The sequence below is a fragment of the Balaenoptera acutorostrata genome, chromosome 7 (assembly GCF_949987535.1).
Source record: "Balaenoptera acutorostrata chromosome 7, mBalAcu1.1, whole genome shotgun sequence".
NCBI classification, from domain to species: domain Eukaryota; kingdom Metazoa; phylum Chordata; class Mammalia; order Artiodactyla; family Balaenopteridae; genus Balaenoptera; species Balaenoptera acutorostrata.
This window is the reverse complement of record NC_080070.1, coordinates 15284039-15300854: the sequence shown is the minus strand read 5'-3', so window position 1 is coordinate 15300854 and position 16816 is coordinate 15284039. Positions and strand designations below refer to the sequence as shown.

Below are 16816 nucleotides of genomic sequence, written 5' to 3'. Positions count from 1 at the left end.
GAGTGATAATAATCTGGTTCTAATTAACTTTCAGAATTGTATACTACTCACTACTATAATATCTGAAAATAAATGCTTTTGAAGATTATTTTTAGTCTAACACTTATGCTGCCAAATTTTTAAAAGACCAAAAGAAAATGTTTTTGTTATTGAGAAATAATAATAATACCAGGGCTTCCCTGGTGGCGCAGTGGTTGAGAATCTGCCTGCTGATGCAGGGGACACGGGTTCGAGCCCTGGTCTGGGAAGATCCCACATGCCACGGAGCAGCTGGGCCCGTGAGCCACAATTGCTGAGCCTGCGCGTCTGGAGCCTGTGCCCCGCGATGGGAGGGGCCGCGATAGAGAAAGGCCCGCGCACCGCGATGAAGAGCGGTCCCCGCACCGCGATGAAGAGTGGCCCCCGCTTGCCGCAACTGGAGAAAGCCCTCGCACGAACCGAAGACCCAACACAGCCAAAAAAATAAATAAATAAATAAATAAATAAGAAAATCCTTTAAAAAAAAAAAATAATAATAATAATAATACCAGACATGAGTAATGCTTTTATTTAGGTTATCTCTTTTAAATTTCACTAGAACTTTGTGAAGTAAGTAATATTGTTCCTGTTTTACAACCCTGAAGTATTGATGTTAAGTGATTTACTCTGGGTCACAATAGCTAGTTGTTGGCAAAGGATCTAGTAAATCTGATTCTCAAGTTCAGTGATCCATTGCCTCTTAATACATTGTACTTAAAAGGCTAAATGATACAGAGGTAGAAATATAATGTACATGTGAAACTTATGTAAGGTTATAAACCAATATTACCTCAATAAAAGCAAACAAACAAAAAAAAAACAGAATATTTCCTGTACCTTACCAAAAAAATGCTTGGCACATTTATAATTCACAGTGCAGTGGAGGCTGTGTATTAATCCTTGCTCTGTCACTTACTGGTTGTGTCACTTTAGTGTGGTTGCCAGATTTAGCAAATAAAACTACAGTCTACCCAGTTAAATTTGAAAAAAAACAAAAAAAAAACAAAGGCTAAATCAAATATGCATAAAGAGTTTGTTCTCCTGAAAAGTGTCCTGATAGGGAAAGCTCAGCAGAATACTGCAGAAGAAGACAGACATTGAACACATCCACATTGCCTGGGAACCTGGTGTTGAGTGTGTTTTCCACATGAGATGCTGCTTGGTACAGTGGATGGGCTGGGAAGCAGTCAGTGACTCTGCCATAAACTAATAAAAGTACTCTGGCAAGGTTCTTAACCTCTCTGAATTTGGTTTTCACTTATAAAATGGGAATATTTACTTTCCTTGCCTCAAAAGGGTATCAGGAGGCCATCAAGTGAAATAATTTATATGAAGAAGCATTGAAAATTATAAAGCAGTATACAAGTATATGTAAGCAGAAAGTACAGGTGTATTTATCTTATCAAAATTACACATTTTCAAAATAATGACTACAGAGCCTTTTCACTTTTAATCCTTTACTCCTCACATTGCTCATTTACTCGCAGATAGTACGGGGCCCTTTCTGAAGGTCTTGCCTGTAGGTCTTTGTACAGTAGTAGCCCCTTAAGTGGAGCAACAAGAAAGCAGTTCATTCCTTTTTTCTTTTTCTTTTTCTAACTTCATTCCTTTTTGATTCAATATGATTAAATGTACATTCTTTCTTTTTCCATTTTCTACGTAATTTAAAATGATACAGGTTAAAATCACAACTTTTGTACTTAGCCTTAATATTTTTAGAGTAACTAACATGTTCTGTATATTTTTTGCCTATGGCAAAGAATTTTCCTTACAAATATGACTTTCTTAAAGACTAATTATGTAATATGAAGAAAACCCTTAAGTAGAGTTCTGGGGAACCCAGGTAGCAGGTATCTTGCTTTTGTTAGATAAGTAGTTCCTTTTTTTCTCTTCTGCCATGAACATCTTTGTTTAGTTAAGACTGGCCTTCCATTTAATGATTGCTTTTCTTCATCTTCATCAGGTGAGATAATGATAAACCTTAAAATCCAGGCTTAGAGGACATTCAGACTGATTTAGACAATTTGAGTCTCTTTATCGAAGCAAAGTGCCTGGCTCATTATGGGCCCTCGGTGTATGCTTACCGAACAGGGCAGTTCTTTTTCTACTTCCCTTTAAAACATATATATATGCTATTTTTCTTTTATATGTTTAAAAAATATTCCCTACTTAAAAGCTTAGAGCTAAGGCTGAAGAAATAACCTTTTATTTTTTATAATCTCTTTATGAATAAAATTATATACCAATATGGTAAGAAATGAAGTTCATTTGTTGCCTGGACATTCAGTCATTTGTTTTAACTTGTTTCAGTTTCTCATCAGAATCATTTGTCATTAAGAATAGCAGTGATCCTTAAATTTTTCTCAGCAGATGATATATTTAGAATCTGCTTCAGTATTCCAGAAGTTCATTTCTTAAATACTGAATGATCAGAGCTCATTTCTGTTCCAGATAGTAACTTTCTCTTTATTTATTCACAAACATCCTCATTGCAGTTAGTTTTGCAGTTAAGGTTTAAGGAAGATTCTGACATGGTGATTGAATTTCTTTGACATATTTATAGAATTAAAGATAATAAGATATATCTGAAGCCTTTTTTTTAAATCTAGTATGACGAATTAGTTCCTGCTTCTCTAACAACAAAATATGGAGGCTTTTATATCAACACTGGCACTCTCCAGTTTCGCCAAGCTTCAGATACTGAAGAAGAAGATATTACAGACAACCAAAAGCACAAGCCACCCAAAGTGAGTTTATCCAACGTTGCAACAGTAATGAGAGCATTCAATTAAAAGGATATATTTTTTGATTTTTACTTGTACTTTACAGCTGTGAATATAAGGAAAAGTAAAATGCTAACCATTGTTTAATGAATTTATAGTTAATTACATGCTTAAAAGTAAAATTATATAGATATGGGGAAATTTATTTTTATATCATAAAATTCTATTATAATTCTATTATAATTCTAATATAATTCTAATACTTTCTTTTAAAACTTCTCTCTCCATATCTAGTCTGATAATCTGTTTCTGGATAAGGTTGAGGTTCTAGGATACGTTAAGACTTGGTATGGAAATGACTGTTAATAGCTGTTACTCTTCCTAAGATGTAAAGCAAATTTTATAGAATATATATATTGTATTTGGGAAATGAATAGAATGTCCTTAGATAAGCGTTCCTTGAAGTGTGAGCCAAAGACATATTTGTACCAGAATCACCAAAATGTTTGTTAAAAATGCAGATTAAAAGGCTCTACCAAACCTTTAACTGAACCAAAACCAGGGGTGGAAGTTCTCATGGACCCAGGGAATCTGCATTTTTAACAAGCAATTCTAATGCTCTGTGAAATTTGAGAAAAACCACTTGCCCTGGTGCTGGATTGATAACATCAGAGAGTAAAGCAGTAATACTTAGGTAAGTTATGCATTTAATCATTTTGTAGATTCCCAAAATGAAAGAAGATGATATTGAGATGAAGAAGCGGAAGCGGAAAGAGGAAGGGGAAAAGGAGAAGAAGCCAAGGAAAAAAGTACCGAAACAACTGGGGTATGTGAAATTAGACATAATGAGGGAACTAGTGTTGTAGAATGACAGACTCTCCTTTTAGAAAGATATATTTAGCATTAATTAGTTCAGCTTAGCTGGGTCTAATTTAATACAGTATTTATAAATGTCAGTGACCTATTAACTTATATTTTAATAATATTGTATTTATTAATAAGTAGAAGTCATCTTAGAGATTAAGGTGTTTTAGATCACATTTACAAATTTGTTAAATATTTTGCTCATTACAACATTTTATCAACAAGAACCAGTTTGAAAAGATGGTACAAACATTGAACATGTTATTTTAATTTTTTTGTACTAAAACTGAGCTTAGATGCCTGGGGATTGACAATTGGCGGTAGTCTTTGTATAAGCGATTTGTGGTCGTTTTAATATTTTTTAAAAGTCATTGATTTTATTTAGCTATTCTTAACGCTTGTGACTTTAGATAATGATATGGCCTCTAAAAAAACCAAGTACAATTTCTCAAACGCCTTATTAAGTCATAAGAGGGAATTCCCTGGCGGTCCAGTGGTTAGGACTCAACACGTTCACTGCCGGGGTCTGGGTGAAATTCCTGATCCCTGGTGGGGAACCAAGATCCCGCAAGCCGCGAGGCACAACCACGAAAAAAAAGAAAGAAAGAAAAAGAAAAGAAAAAAAAAGACTTTTTTTTTAAGAATAAATGTTTGGGGGCTTCCCTGGTGGCGCAGTGGTTGAGAATCTGCCTGCTAATGCAGGGGACACGGGTTCGAGCCCTGGTCTGGGAAGATCCCACATGCCACGGAGCAGCTGGGCCCGTGAGCCACAACTACTGAGCCTGCGCGTCTGGAGCCTGTGCCCCGCAACGGGAGGGGCCGCGATAGTGAAAGGCCCGCGCACCGCGATGAAGAGCGGTCCCCGCACCGCGATGAAGAGTGGCCCCCACTTGCCGTAACCAGAGAAAGCCCTCGCATGAACCGAAGACCCAACACAGCCAAAAATAAATAAATAAATAAATAAAGTAGCTAAAAAAAAAAAAAAAAAAAAAAAAAAAGAATAAATGTTTGTACCTTGCAGTCATAAAGCTACCATTTGTCTCTACTTCTCTATGGCTTTTTTTGTAGAGTCAAGGGACAAAAACTTGTGAGAGGCTGGATTTTCCTTCCCTCCTTAGCAGAGAAGGTACATCTGAATTTGGGGCTGTCAGTATCCCCAGAGTTGATGTAGGGAGGTATTTATCCCCTCCTAAACATGAGATTATAGTGATCCCTGAGTCATTAAGAAATTATTAAGAAAAAAAAATATTACTACTGGTTGTTTTAAATGTTCATTATTTACAAGTAAGCTTCTTATGAACAAAAACTGTAAGTAATGCCTTTTATTGAATTTATCATTTTCTCAAATTTGTAACTGATTTCATTCAGCAAATATTTACTAAGTGCTTACTGTGTACCAGACACTGTCTGGGTTTTGGATATATAACAGTAAATGAAACACTGGCCTACCTGTAAGGCACTAATAATCTTTTAGGTTCTGTAGTGCATGTGGAAGCATATAAGCCATAAAATTTAGAAAAGATTTTTTAGAGAAGGTGATAGCTAAACTGAGACCACCCTTTCCTCTTAGTCCCTATAGGGAGAAAGTTGTCATTGAAAATTACACGGATCTATCCGAAAGCCTCAGAAGGCTGTTCCTAGAATGGAAAGTGAAAAATGATCAGAAGGTAGTAGCAGATAAAATAGGTTCTGGATAGAAGACATGGTGATGAATGAAGGCTCACAGATTGACACAGACATTTTGCATTTCTTTGGCAGTTTGTAGCACAAACCACCTGGGGTACCAGTTTGAAGGTGTACTATGTAGGTTTCTCTGGTTGTAATCAACTCTGTTTTCCGCAAAAGTGCATTTCTTTACTTCGTTAATTCTTTAGGTGCCTCTTTTATAGATGTGCTAAAGAATGAACATTCCAAAAAGAGTAGTAAGTTTAACTTCGTATACTTTCATTTTCTTTTTTTTTTTTTATTTTGGCCATGCCGAGGGGCTTGCGGGATCTTAGATGCACGACCAGGGATTGAACCTGCATACTTGGCAGTGAAAGTAAGGAGTCCTAGCCAATGGACCGCCAGGGAATTCCCTAACTTCGTATACTTAATAAACCAGAGCGCTATTCAGTTTTGTTTATTTCTCTTGACGTTATTGCTTTCATTTTCTTCACTCTAATGGCCATTCACCTATCTGCCTTTCATAAGTGACAATCCAGATGATGATGAAGATGCCATTGTAAAAGTGTAATTTAGTAACAAATTTGCTTCCTCACCTATCAAATGATTATTTTAATTCTGTGCCTGCTTATTTACTTGGGGTTTTAACCTTTAAAATCATACATAGCCTAACTGATCACTTTTTTCTTCACAGAGTTGTGGCTCTAAATTCACACAAATCTGAAAAAAAGAAGAAACGTTATAAAGATTCTCTTTCTCTAGCTGCCATGATAAGAAAATTTCAAAAAGAGAAGGATGCATTAAGGAAGGAGTCTAACCCTAAAGTCCCAGTGAACTTCTCAACCTCCTCTCTGAATAAAACCCCCTCTGCTGCTGTGGCATTGGGAAATGATGTCTCGGACTTAAATCTGAATAGTGCTGATCCGGACCTCCCCATTTTTGTTAGCACAAATGAACATGAACTATTTCAGGAAGCTGAAAATGCCCTAGAGATGCTAGATGATTTCGACTTTGACAGATTACTGGATGCTGCTTCTAATGGTAGCCCCCTCTCTGAGTCAGGAGGAGAGAATGGAAACACCACCCAGCCAACCTATGCCTCTCAAGTTATGCCCAAGGTGGTACCTACACTCCCAGAGGGTCTGCCTGTCCTTCTTGAAAAACGTATCGAAGACCTCCGTGTAGTAAGTGTGATCATTTTCTTGTGTTGTGTTTGCTGCACAAACATAACAATAATTACTTTCAGGCAAAAATAATAACCTATAATCCTAACTACTTATAAGTAACTTTATTTTCTATACTTCCTTTTAAGCATTGGCTCTATGCATAGCCTTTTTCTTTTTTATTTATTTATTTATTTATTTATTTATTTATGGCTGTGTTGGGTCTTCGTTTCTGTGCGAGGGCTTTCTCTAGTTGCGGCGAGCGGGGGCCACTCTTCATCGCGGTGCGCGGGCCTCTCACTATCGCGGCCTCTCTTGTTGCGGAGCACAGGCTCCAGACGCGCAGGCTCAGTAATTGTGGCTCACGGGCCTAGTTGCTCCGCGGCATGTGGGATCTTCCCAGACCAGGGCTCGAACCCGTGTCCCCCACATTGGCAGGCAGATTCTCAACCACTGCGCCACCAGGGAAGCCCGCCTTTTTCTTTTAAATATAGTTATAACATGGATAACAGTTGGTTGTTTTATTATCTCACTTTATAAATATTTTTCTGCATAGGTTTCATAAATACATAGTCATGTAAAGAAGATAGAAGAAAGGTAGGAACAAATAGTAACAATGCAGAAGTGTACTTGAACTTGGTCCCAACTATGTTAACAACTAGTTATTCTACAATCGATTTTACCAGCTAGTCCTTACCAGCTAATCAGCAGCTTTAGTAAGCAAACATTGTGTTCTCATTAGACAAACTTTTAAGAGTTGAGATTTTAGCATTTCACAGAAGATTCCTCTCCCGATTGACTTGGGTACGTAATCTTTATTTAACTAGCTGCAAATCCAGGTATGTCAGTACACTTCTCCCTTTAATCTCAGGGAAATACAATTTTGACTTAAAATGTTTCAAACCTTGCTTAAAATGCCCTTTTTTATTACTTTAGCATGTTTGTTTGAACCCATGCCATGTTTTAGTCCTCTTTTTTTTTTTTTTCCCTGATTACAGAATCCATACACTCAATATAAATTTTTTTTTTTTGGCTGCACTGGGTCTTCATTGTGGCTCTCGGGCTTCTCTAGTTGCGGTGTGGGCTTAGTGGCCCCGAGGCATGTGGGATCTTGGTTCCCTGACCAGGGATCGAACCCTTATCCCCTGCATTGGAAGGCAGATTCTTAACCACTGGACCACCAGGGAAGTCCCTAAATTGTATTTTATACTTAGGGAAAGATACCCCATAATCAGACATTCCCCACCCCCAGCAGGGATAACCACTATTAAACTACTTATTTTTCTGGATTTTAATCCATGCATTTGCAAATATGTTGTTATTAAAAATAATTGTTAGTCGAAGTATAATGTATGGACTATTCTACAACTTGTTTCTTTCTTCTAAGGTTATAGTAACCATTTAAATCACATTTTAAATTTATTCTCTATGTTGTATTTATTTCTCTTAACTCTTTCTGAATTTTAAATATCTGATTAGGGAAGCGAGAGATTTATCTAATTTTTCCAACAACTGACTCATGGATTCTGTTTATCAGTTCTATTCTTTTTTCTGTTTTTGTTCTTTAGCATTTCTTCTGAGGTTGTGGCTTATTAAATTCTCTTACATTTTTACTTATTTTAAGGTACTTTATTTCTTAGTTCAGGACTTAGAGAGTTGTGCTCAAGTATCTCATTGCCAGTGTTTCTTAGGTTATAACTTGTATTTACCATAGTTTTTGCTTTGTTTCTTTTCTTTTTACTTTTTTTGGTAAGATTTTCACTGTCATTTACTTCTAAGTATCTTTTATTTTACTCATGAGCTATTTTTATTTTATTTATTTAATTTTTTTTGGCTGCATTGGGTCTTCGTTGCTGCATGCGGGCTTTCTCTAGTTGCAGCGAGCAGGGTCTACTCTTTATTGCAGTGTGTGGGCTTCTCGTTGCAATGGCTTCTCTTTGTTGCGGAGCATGGGCTCTAGGCACGCGGGCTTCAGTAGTTGTGGCACGTGGGCTTCAGTAGTTGTGGTGCACGGGCTTAGTTGCTCCGTGACATGAGGGATCTTCCCGGACCAGGGCTTGAACCCGTGTCCCCTGCATTGGCAGGTGGATTCTTAACCACTGCGCCACCAGGGAAGTCCTCTGCTTTGTTTATTTCTATGCTTTATTGTTTGTTGGCCCATAAAATTCTTGATGGCTAGATCACTGTTGTGATATTTATCATTTGAAGGTGACCCTTTCTGTGCTATTAATGCTTTTCACCTTGAATTCAGTTTTGTCTGATTTTACTGTAGACTCCTTTTTCTTTATTTTTGCATGGTATAGCTTTTCCCATCATTTACCTTCATTTTAGCTCTTTTTTTTTGAATTCTTTTATTTTTTGACTTATTTTAGCTCTTTCTCTTACAGACAGCATGTAAATGGAAATTTGTTTATCGACCTCATCTGAGTATTTTTTAAGATTTTCTCTTTAAAATTTTATCTTACGTACTGCTGTTATAATGATAATGATATAATTCATCTTTATTCTGTCATTTTCTTTTATATTCTGTTTTATTGTTCCCTCCCCCTCCTTTGTTTTTCATTCTTTTGTTATTTTCTGTGCTTATTTTTTGAAAAGTATACAATCATTTTATTAATCAAATAGGTTTTTTATTTACTATTCTTAACCACTTTATGTATGAAGTGTAGGTATTATTTCCTTTTTATGGTTAACAAACTTAAGTGGAGGTAGGTTAAATAGCTTGGTCAGTCCACACACCTAGTAACTGGTGGAGCCCGAATTTAAACACAGGGGTTCACCTGACTCAATAGTACATGCTTTTTGCTGTCCCATGTTGCCCCTAAAATCTTTAGTTTCTTTTATGTTTTAAATAAAAAGTGCTAGGGATGTAATCCAGGTTTTTCAATATATAATTAATAATAACAGCTATTATTTATTTAGCAAAAACCTGTACCTTGTCTTGAGTGCAGTGCTCCTGGGACCCACAGCTTCACAAGACATCATTTATTGTTCAGGAGACAGTGCCCTGACTGGGCTTAGAATACTGTATATACTGTGTAGTCTAATCCTCCAACAATTCTGTGAGGTAGGTAGTATTCTTCCATTTAATAGATGTAGAAACTAAGGTTCAGAAAGGTTAAAGGAATTTCCCAAGGCCACATAATTTTTAAATGGGTGAGGCTTGATGCAAAGTCAGGATTTAAAGGCAGGACCATCATGCTTTATAACTTGCCCTCCGTCCACTGTGTTGTATGCCATTCATTTTCACTTAATAAACAGAACTGATTAGTAATGAGCGTGTTTCAATCTTGTAAGGTGCTGTTATATCTCATATACTAAAAACTCTTTCTGTAGTAGCCATGCTAGGATTAGAACAGCTACTTCCTAACCTCTTAGTAGGAAATTATCAATAAGAAGATTCATTTCACTTATTAGTATCTGTGAATTCTCTGTATTTTTTTCTTTGAAATAGGAGATGGTATTTTTTTTCTTCAGGAGATGAGAATTCATTGTTGCGTAAAATGCTGGTATCTGTCTGATAAGGACTTTCTTCTTGTTGCTCTTTTCTCACTTTGTAACATATCTTCCACTGTTCAGCCTCTTGACTTCTTTTGATTCTCTTTCTTGAAGTTTAGTTTCCATTCTGGCTTTCTTCCTATATTTCTTCTCCCTACACATACCCAGTCTTCATCCTTTCGAAGAAGCACTGAGGCACATCTCAGAAATTGTCCTCTCTATTTACAGAATGTGATGTTGTCAAACAGTGTAAAATTATCAATCTACCGACTGACAGAGTCAGCATGTGGCTTGCTCAGATTATTGGATCAGGCCTCTCGATGTTTTACATCTTGGGCATCTCAAGATAAACTACCTTTTGTGATTTCCCCAGTAAATTTTGCTTATGGTACAGTGTCTTGGTTTACATACTCTTTGTTTCTGGTAAACTGGTTAAGGTGACAAACACAGTGATGAAAATATTCTTATCCTCATTGAATTAATTGTTGCTTATCCCTTGATAATGACTGTGGCTAATTTTTTCATTGTTAGTAATTAGGTAGAACCCAGACTGGCTGCAGTAAGCTGAGTATCTTTGTACAGGGTGACAGTGTTGTACAGTTGAAGTCAGAAAGCTTCTGGTCTGAGTCCTGGATTCACCACTTACTAGCAGTGTGATTTGGGGGCATATCATGTAACTTCTGTAAGATTTAGGTTCCTTCTTTGTAAAATGGGAGCTATAATACCAATGTCACTGGCTGTTGTGAAGATTAAACATGGTAATGAGTATAATATATAGAATATCAGACACATTGTTGGACAGTATTGTCTTGTAGAAAATGAAACATCTGCTTTCTGTTATCTTGGAGATCACAGCAAGAATTGATAAACCTTACAGATACTCAAAATACACAAGACACCCATAGCACTAAAAAGTCTTATATGTGTAACTTTTTTTAAAAAATAAATTTATTTAGTTTATTTATTTTTGGCTGCGTTGGGTCTTCGTTGCTGCATGCGGGCTTTCTCTAGTTGCTGCAAGCGGGGGCTACTCTTCGTTGCAGTGCGCAGGTTTCTTATTGCGGTGACTTCTCTTTTTATTTTTTTTTGAAAAGCAAATTTTTCTTTATTTCTTGTTAGCCAGTATTTAACAACAGACTCTTTTTTTTTTTTAACCCCAGTCTCAGTTTGCCTTATTATTAACATTGCACGTTAATATGGTACATTTGTTACAATTAATGAACCAGTATTGATAGATTCTTATTAACTAAAGTCCACACTTATTCAGATTTTCTTACTTTTTCCCTAATGTCCTTCTTTTGTTCTAGGATCCCATCCAGCACACCACATTACATTCAGTCATCCTGTCTCCTCAGGCCCCTCTTGGCTGAGACAGTTTCTCAGACTGTCCTTGGTTTTTTGTTTTTTTTTCACTTTCTAATCATACCATTTAATACAGGAAAGTGACTGTCTTCTTAATGACAATCTCTGGCAGCCCACTAACTTCCTTTTCTTTTTTTTTTTTTTTTTTTTCACACACACACACACACACACACACACACACAGTATTTTATTTTTACAAGAGATAAATGGACTGACACCAAGCATTGTACATGGATGACCACAACAAAAGCAACAATGAGTGCAATTACCAAACATGAAACACACTCATACTATGTCATAATATTGACATTCAGTCCAGTAATCCTCCACTGTAACAGCTCCTTTACTTTGCAGTGAAAATTGATTTGTATATTCTTTACCTCTGAGTCCTTGTGGGATTTTTTTTTTTTTAATTCAGACAGAAAGTCACAAAAATTATACTCGTCCTCATCAGTTCACTCAGTCCCATGTAATTAATTTTTTTTTTCATCTTGATCTTTTGTTAGCACTTTTATGAGTTCATCAGTTTTTCATTAGAGTTCTGAAAATGCTTATTCATTCAGTTCAGCAGTACAGTCAGTTACCAGAAACCTGTACTTGTCAGAGTCTTTTCCATGAATTTCTTGAAGATGAAATCCTTTATAGGAACATATTTGCAAAAGCATCAGAGTACACCCAGAACTGTCTGTAAATGACAAAAGACTTAAAAATGACTACGGTTAAAGATTTGATGAAAGTTCATAATAATGCAGTTGACAAGAAAATTAGTTATTTCTGAGATATACATTTTAAAGTAATAACTAGGATTATTACTTATAACATTATACCAGAACATATAAGATTTTTAGAAATTTCATGTAATGTCTGAAACATTTATATTAACATATTTCCATACAAATAACCCAATGAAAGTTTAGTATTAGTTGTTTTGTTTGTTTTTTTATACTGCAGGTTCTTATTAGGCATCAATTTTATACACATCAGTGTATACATGTCAATCCCAATCGCCCAATTCAGCACACCACCATCCCCACCCCACCGCAGTTTTCCCCCCTTGGTGTCCATATGTCCGTTCTCTACATCTGTGTCTCAACTTCTGCCCTGCAAACCGGCTGCGGTGACTTCTCTTTTGCGGAGCATGGGCTCTAGGCACGTGGGCTTCAGTAGTTGTGGCACATGGGCTCAGTAGTTGTGGCTCACGGGCTCTAGAGCGCAGGCTCGGTAGTTGTGGCACACGGGCTTAGTTGCTCCACGGACCAGGGATCTTCCCGGACCAGGGCTCAAACCCATGTCCCCTGCATTGGCAGGCGGATTCTCAACCACTGCGCCATCAGGGAAGCCCCTGTGTAACTTTTTAAATTTAGGAAAATTCAGAAAAATGAAATACAGACATAACAGGAAAGAATGTTATGTATGCTAAATTTTGTTTCAGCACTGTTTAATTGCCTGCTCATGCCAGGTAATAAGCTGGGATACAAAGTGTAGTTAATCATAGCCCCACCCTCAAGGAGCTTATTCTAAGTAAATAGATATGGAAGCATATAATGTGTAATGTGTTTATTGAGAGTTATATTGACAATCTTGTGTTTCTCTAGGCTGCCAAACTTTTTGACGAAGAAGGAAGGAAAAAATTCTTTACACAGGATATGAATAATATTCTTCTGGAGTAAGTAATTTTCTTCTTTGATTAAGAAACCTTGAAAATTATTTAAACCTTATGAAGTCATTAAAAAATATAGTAGGCCTTTGAGGTACAGATGCTGAGTGGTTGGCTAGTCTCATGCATTAGCTCTTCGCTTTTGGCCTCACAGCATGTGTGATTAACATTTGTTTCTTAGCAAAACGATGCTTCTACATACATTGGTTCTCCAGGACCCCTTATGATAATCAAATCTTCCAATGTTATAACTGCCAGAGCAAGTGACTGCTGTATGGGTTGAATATTATCCTAGATTTAAATGCATTCTTTGTCACGTTATGTGAAAATATCTTTCTGGGACAGTTCCGATTGTTTGTATTAAATTTGGTGTACTTTCCTTCTACTTTGATTCAGACGTGGGGAAAATAATTCCATTAGTATCCAGTGAGGTTTATTATAATTCATACAGACATTTATAGCCAAATGGAAAGTGTGGTTTAATGAAGAATCATTTTTGTGGGGTAGGACAGAGGCAGTGTGGAGAAGACAGATGTTAAATTGGAAAGGAAAGGGTGAAAGCTGGTTTATGATATAAATTGTATTTAAATTGGTGATAATTTTCACCCTTAGCTAGAGTTTAACATTAATGAAGTTGCACGTTCTAAGACTGTGGTCAAATAAGCTGTACTTATAAACCTGTTGGCTTATAAATTTTGACCATGGTTCCAGAAATTGAGTATATAATTGGCTACACGCAGAAATGGGCAAAAAGGAAGTGGTCCTGGGAAAAGCAGCAAATTCCTCTGTGATGAAAATAATGTATGCCTGCTTTTGGTGGTTCAGTAGCATCGTATACAAAGAAACAAGGCAGTGTTTCCAATACTGCGATTCCTGTCTTTTAAATATATAATGGAGATAGTTTCTCATGAGATATAAAGGATGGATTAGCTTATTGGTTTTGATAACTATTTTAATTAATGCAATCTCTCATTCTCCTGAAGTACTTAAAAATCATTTTGGTCTCCATGGACTCATAAAACACATAACCTAGTATGCTAGTAGCATGGAGACAGAGGAATTTCTTGTTCCTATTCTTTATTTTAGCCAGGGGTTTTCAGATTGATTCTGTCTGCCTGCAGGTGCTTCCTGTCTGTTCCACCTCCTTTTACCTAGCTCCCTTTTAGACCTTAGATTCACTAAACAGTGTAACCATTACTCATCAGAGCTGCCCCAGATTCCAAAATCTGGGATCTGACTAGCTCCTTTTTTTTTTTTTTTTTACCTAAGAGCCCTAAGTTTTCTAGATCAGGTCTTTTTCCTGTGACTGAGACAGTCCTTTTTTACTTTACTCTTCTGTAAGGGGACAACTCTTTCTCTCCTGAGAGAATCAAAAAATCATCCTTGGGATATAACATCTCAAAGAAGCATCTCTGTTAATTCCTGCCATGTCTGTCTTAAAACGAATCTTCTAGTTTTCTTGGAGCCCATCTGCTTTTTATTTCACTGAGAGTGTGCCTCTAATTCTACAAGCCCTAGTGTTCAGAGTTGAATTTTTTCCCTTTTAGTGACTTTCTTATGCCCCCTTGTCTTCTTTTTCCACTTTCCTGAATAGACATCCCTTATTTCTCTGGACTGAGTTGATTGTCTAAGGGCATATGAGACATGATTATTTGGGGTAGTAATTCCCATGAATTTATTCAGGTATATTTTATTGTCCCCATATACTACAACATTAGAATTCTTAGTGAGAAAAAAAATATTAAAGTATATGTGTGAGGGTTGTGTACTTAAACTGCTCTCAGATATGAATTTGTATATATTTGGGATAGACCAATACAGTCAGTAACCTCTATGGTTAATACATTTCTCTAATTTTTACCTAATATCATGGGCTTAGGAGCAGGGAGTCAGCACTTCCTGTTTCTGAGTTAACCCGTGTTTGGAAACTACTAATTTTTATAAGTAGGTCATTGAGCTAGTCTCTTCTTACTTGGAATCTCTTACTACTTGGAGTTTCTATTTTATTTTCAGCTTTAACTAAGCTTTTATAATGGGGCAAGCCTAGAATGCCTCCTACCCAGAGTCTCGACTTTTAATAAAGATCTAACCACAATATTTAACCAAGTATTTGTACACAGAACTCATGACCATAGTGATTGCCTTCCATATGAACCTCTGATTTGACCCTCTGGCTCTAATAGGGCTTAAACTTCTTTTTATTTATCCTTTTGTTGTATTTGGCTTCTCTAATACCAAGAATTTTCAACTGTCAATTCTAAGGAGTATAGTTTTCCACATTTCATTGTTCCTGAAATTGCAGTGTATATCTTAAGTGTTGGATACATTTGATCTGGCGGGTTTCTTTCCTTCCCCAAAAGCTGTTAATTGAATCTTTGGATGCACCTTATATTTGTGAAAATATTTACGTCTGTTTGCACCTTCTTCTATAGTAAAACATGATGATTTGGACATAGTTTGTTGCCGAGGGCCGCAGTTTGGTCTTGACCTTCAAATTAACGTCTGTTCTCATCTTTCTACAGTAACAACTGCCAGATATACTGTCTTCCATCTGGAAGAAACCTCAATTGTTTATCAGTAGGCTTGTCCTGCTGAGAATATGATGGCTATTACAAACTCTTCCTTTTTTTTTTTTTGAAGTAACTGTTTGGTTAAATACCCTTTTAGCAGGAACTGGAGAACTGGAATAAATTGAACAAACTATTAAATATCTAGTTCAGTGGAGGCACAATAAGGAAAACAAAGAAGGATAAAACAGTCTGTGTGTGTAGCCAGGAGGGCTTTACCTCTTCTGAATCTGTAATTTTTTCCAACACTTTTAAGGAAAAAATACTCTAAGAATTCATTGAAACTGTGACTCTAGTATAGCAGTTGCAGGGTGGTGAGGGGAAGTATGATGTCTCTTTGAGGAAGTGAGCTTTTGGTTAATAATGGAGTTCCTGTGCTTTACCCAAAAATGTAGACTTTGCCCCTGTCATCAAAAAATTATTTGGGCGGGGTGGGGAATAAATTAGGAGTTTAGGTTTTTTGGGGTTTTTTTTGGCTGCATCGTGCAGCTTGCGGGATCTTAGTTCCCCAACCAAGGATCGAACCCATGCCGCCTGCAGTGGAAGCGTGGAGTCCTAACCACTGGACCACCAGGGAATTCCCAGGAGTTTAGGATACACACTACTATATATAAAATAGATAAACAACAAGGACCTACTGTATAGCACAGGGGACTATATTAAATATCTCATAATAACCTATAATGGAAAAGAATCTGAAAAAGTATTTATATATATATAACTGAATCACTTTCCTGTATATGTGAAACTAACACAGTATTGTAAATCAAGTATACCTCAATAAAAAAAAAAAGAAGAAAGCAAAAAAAATTATTTGCCATCTTGTTTGGGCTTGTAAATTCTACTCTTAAACTAGATTCATTGAAATTTTTTATAGCATTACGATTTATGGGGGTTTTTTGTTTTCCTTGAAAAATACTGTCTAGGAAATCATGGAAAGGTAAAAGGAGAAAAGAATCACTGCCTCTGCCTCCTTGCTTGTTTGTTACTACCTAAAAGAAATTCTGTACTACTTATTTGTTGTTGTTTTTGGTCAGCATTGAGTTACAGCTGCAGGAACTAGGCCCTGTCATTCGTAGCGGTGTCTACTCCCACCTTGAAGCTTTTGTGCCATGCAATAAAGAAACACTGGTAAAACGTCTAAAGAAGTTACATCTCAATGTCCAGGTAAGAGGAGGAACAATAATAACTGCATCTGGGGTTTTATAACCTGAAAGGAGACTGATTTCTGTTTGCTACTTTTGCATACTAATTGCTTTATAGTTGTACTGTACATATTTAGGAACCATAGGATGTTCT

General features: G+C 36.6%; 1 protein-coding gene across 6 annotated transcripts in view; it reads left to right on the top strand.

Moving 5' to 3' along the window:
* Positions 1–16816, top strand: part of UBN2 (ubinuclein 2) — a 74817-nt gene that overhangs the window by 29056 nt on the left and 28945 nt on the right. For all 6 annotated transcript variants that reach the window (XM_057550167.1, XM_057550163.1, XM_057550162.1 and 3 more), the window contains 5 exons: positions 2628–2765; positions 3464–3567; positions 5965–6454; positions 12889–12959; positions 16555–16684. In XM_057550167.1, coding sequence (XP_057406150.1) covers positions 2628–2765; positions 3464–3567; positions 5965–6454; positions 12889–12959; positions 16555–16684 — 933 coding nt within the window. The remainder of the gene's footprint in view (positions 1–2627; positions 2766–3463; positions 3568–5964; positions 6455–12888; positions 12960–16554; positions 16685–16816) is intronic.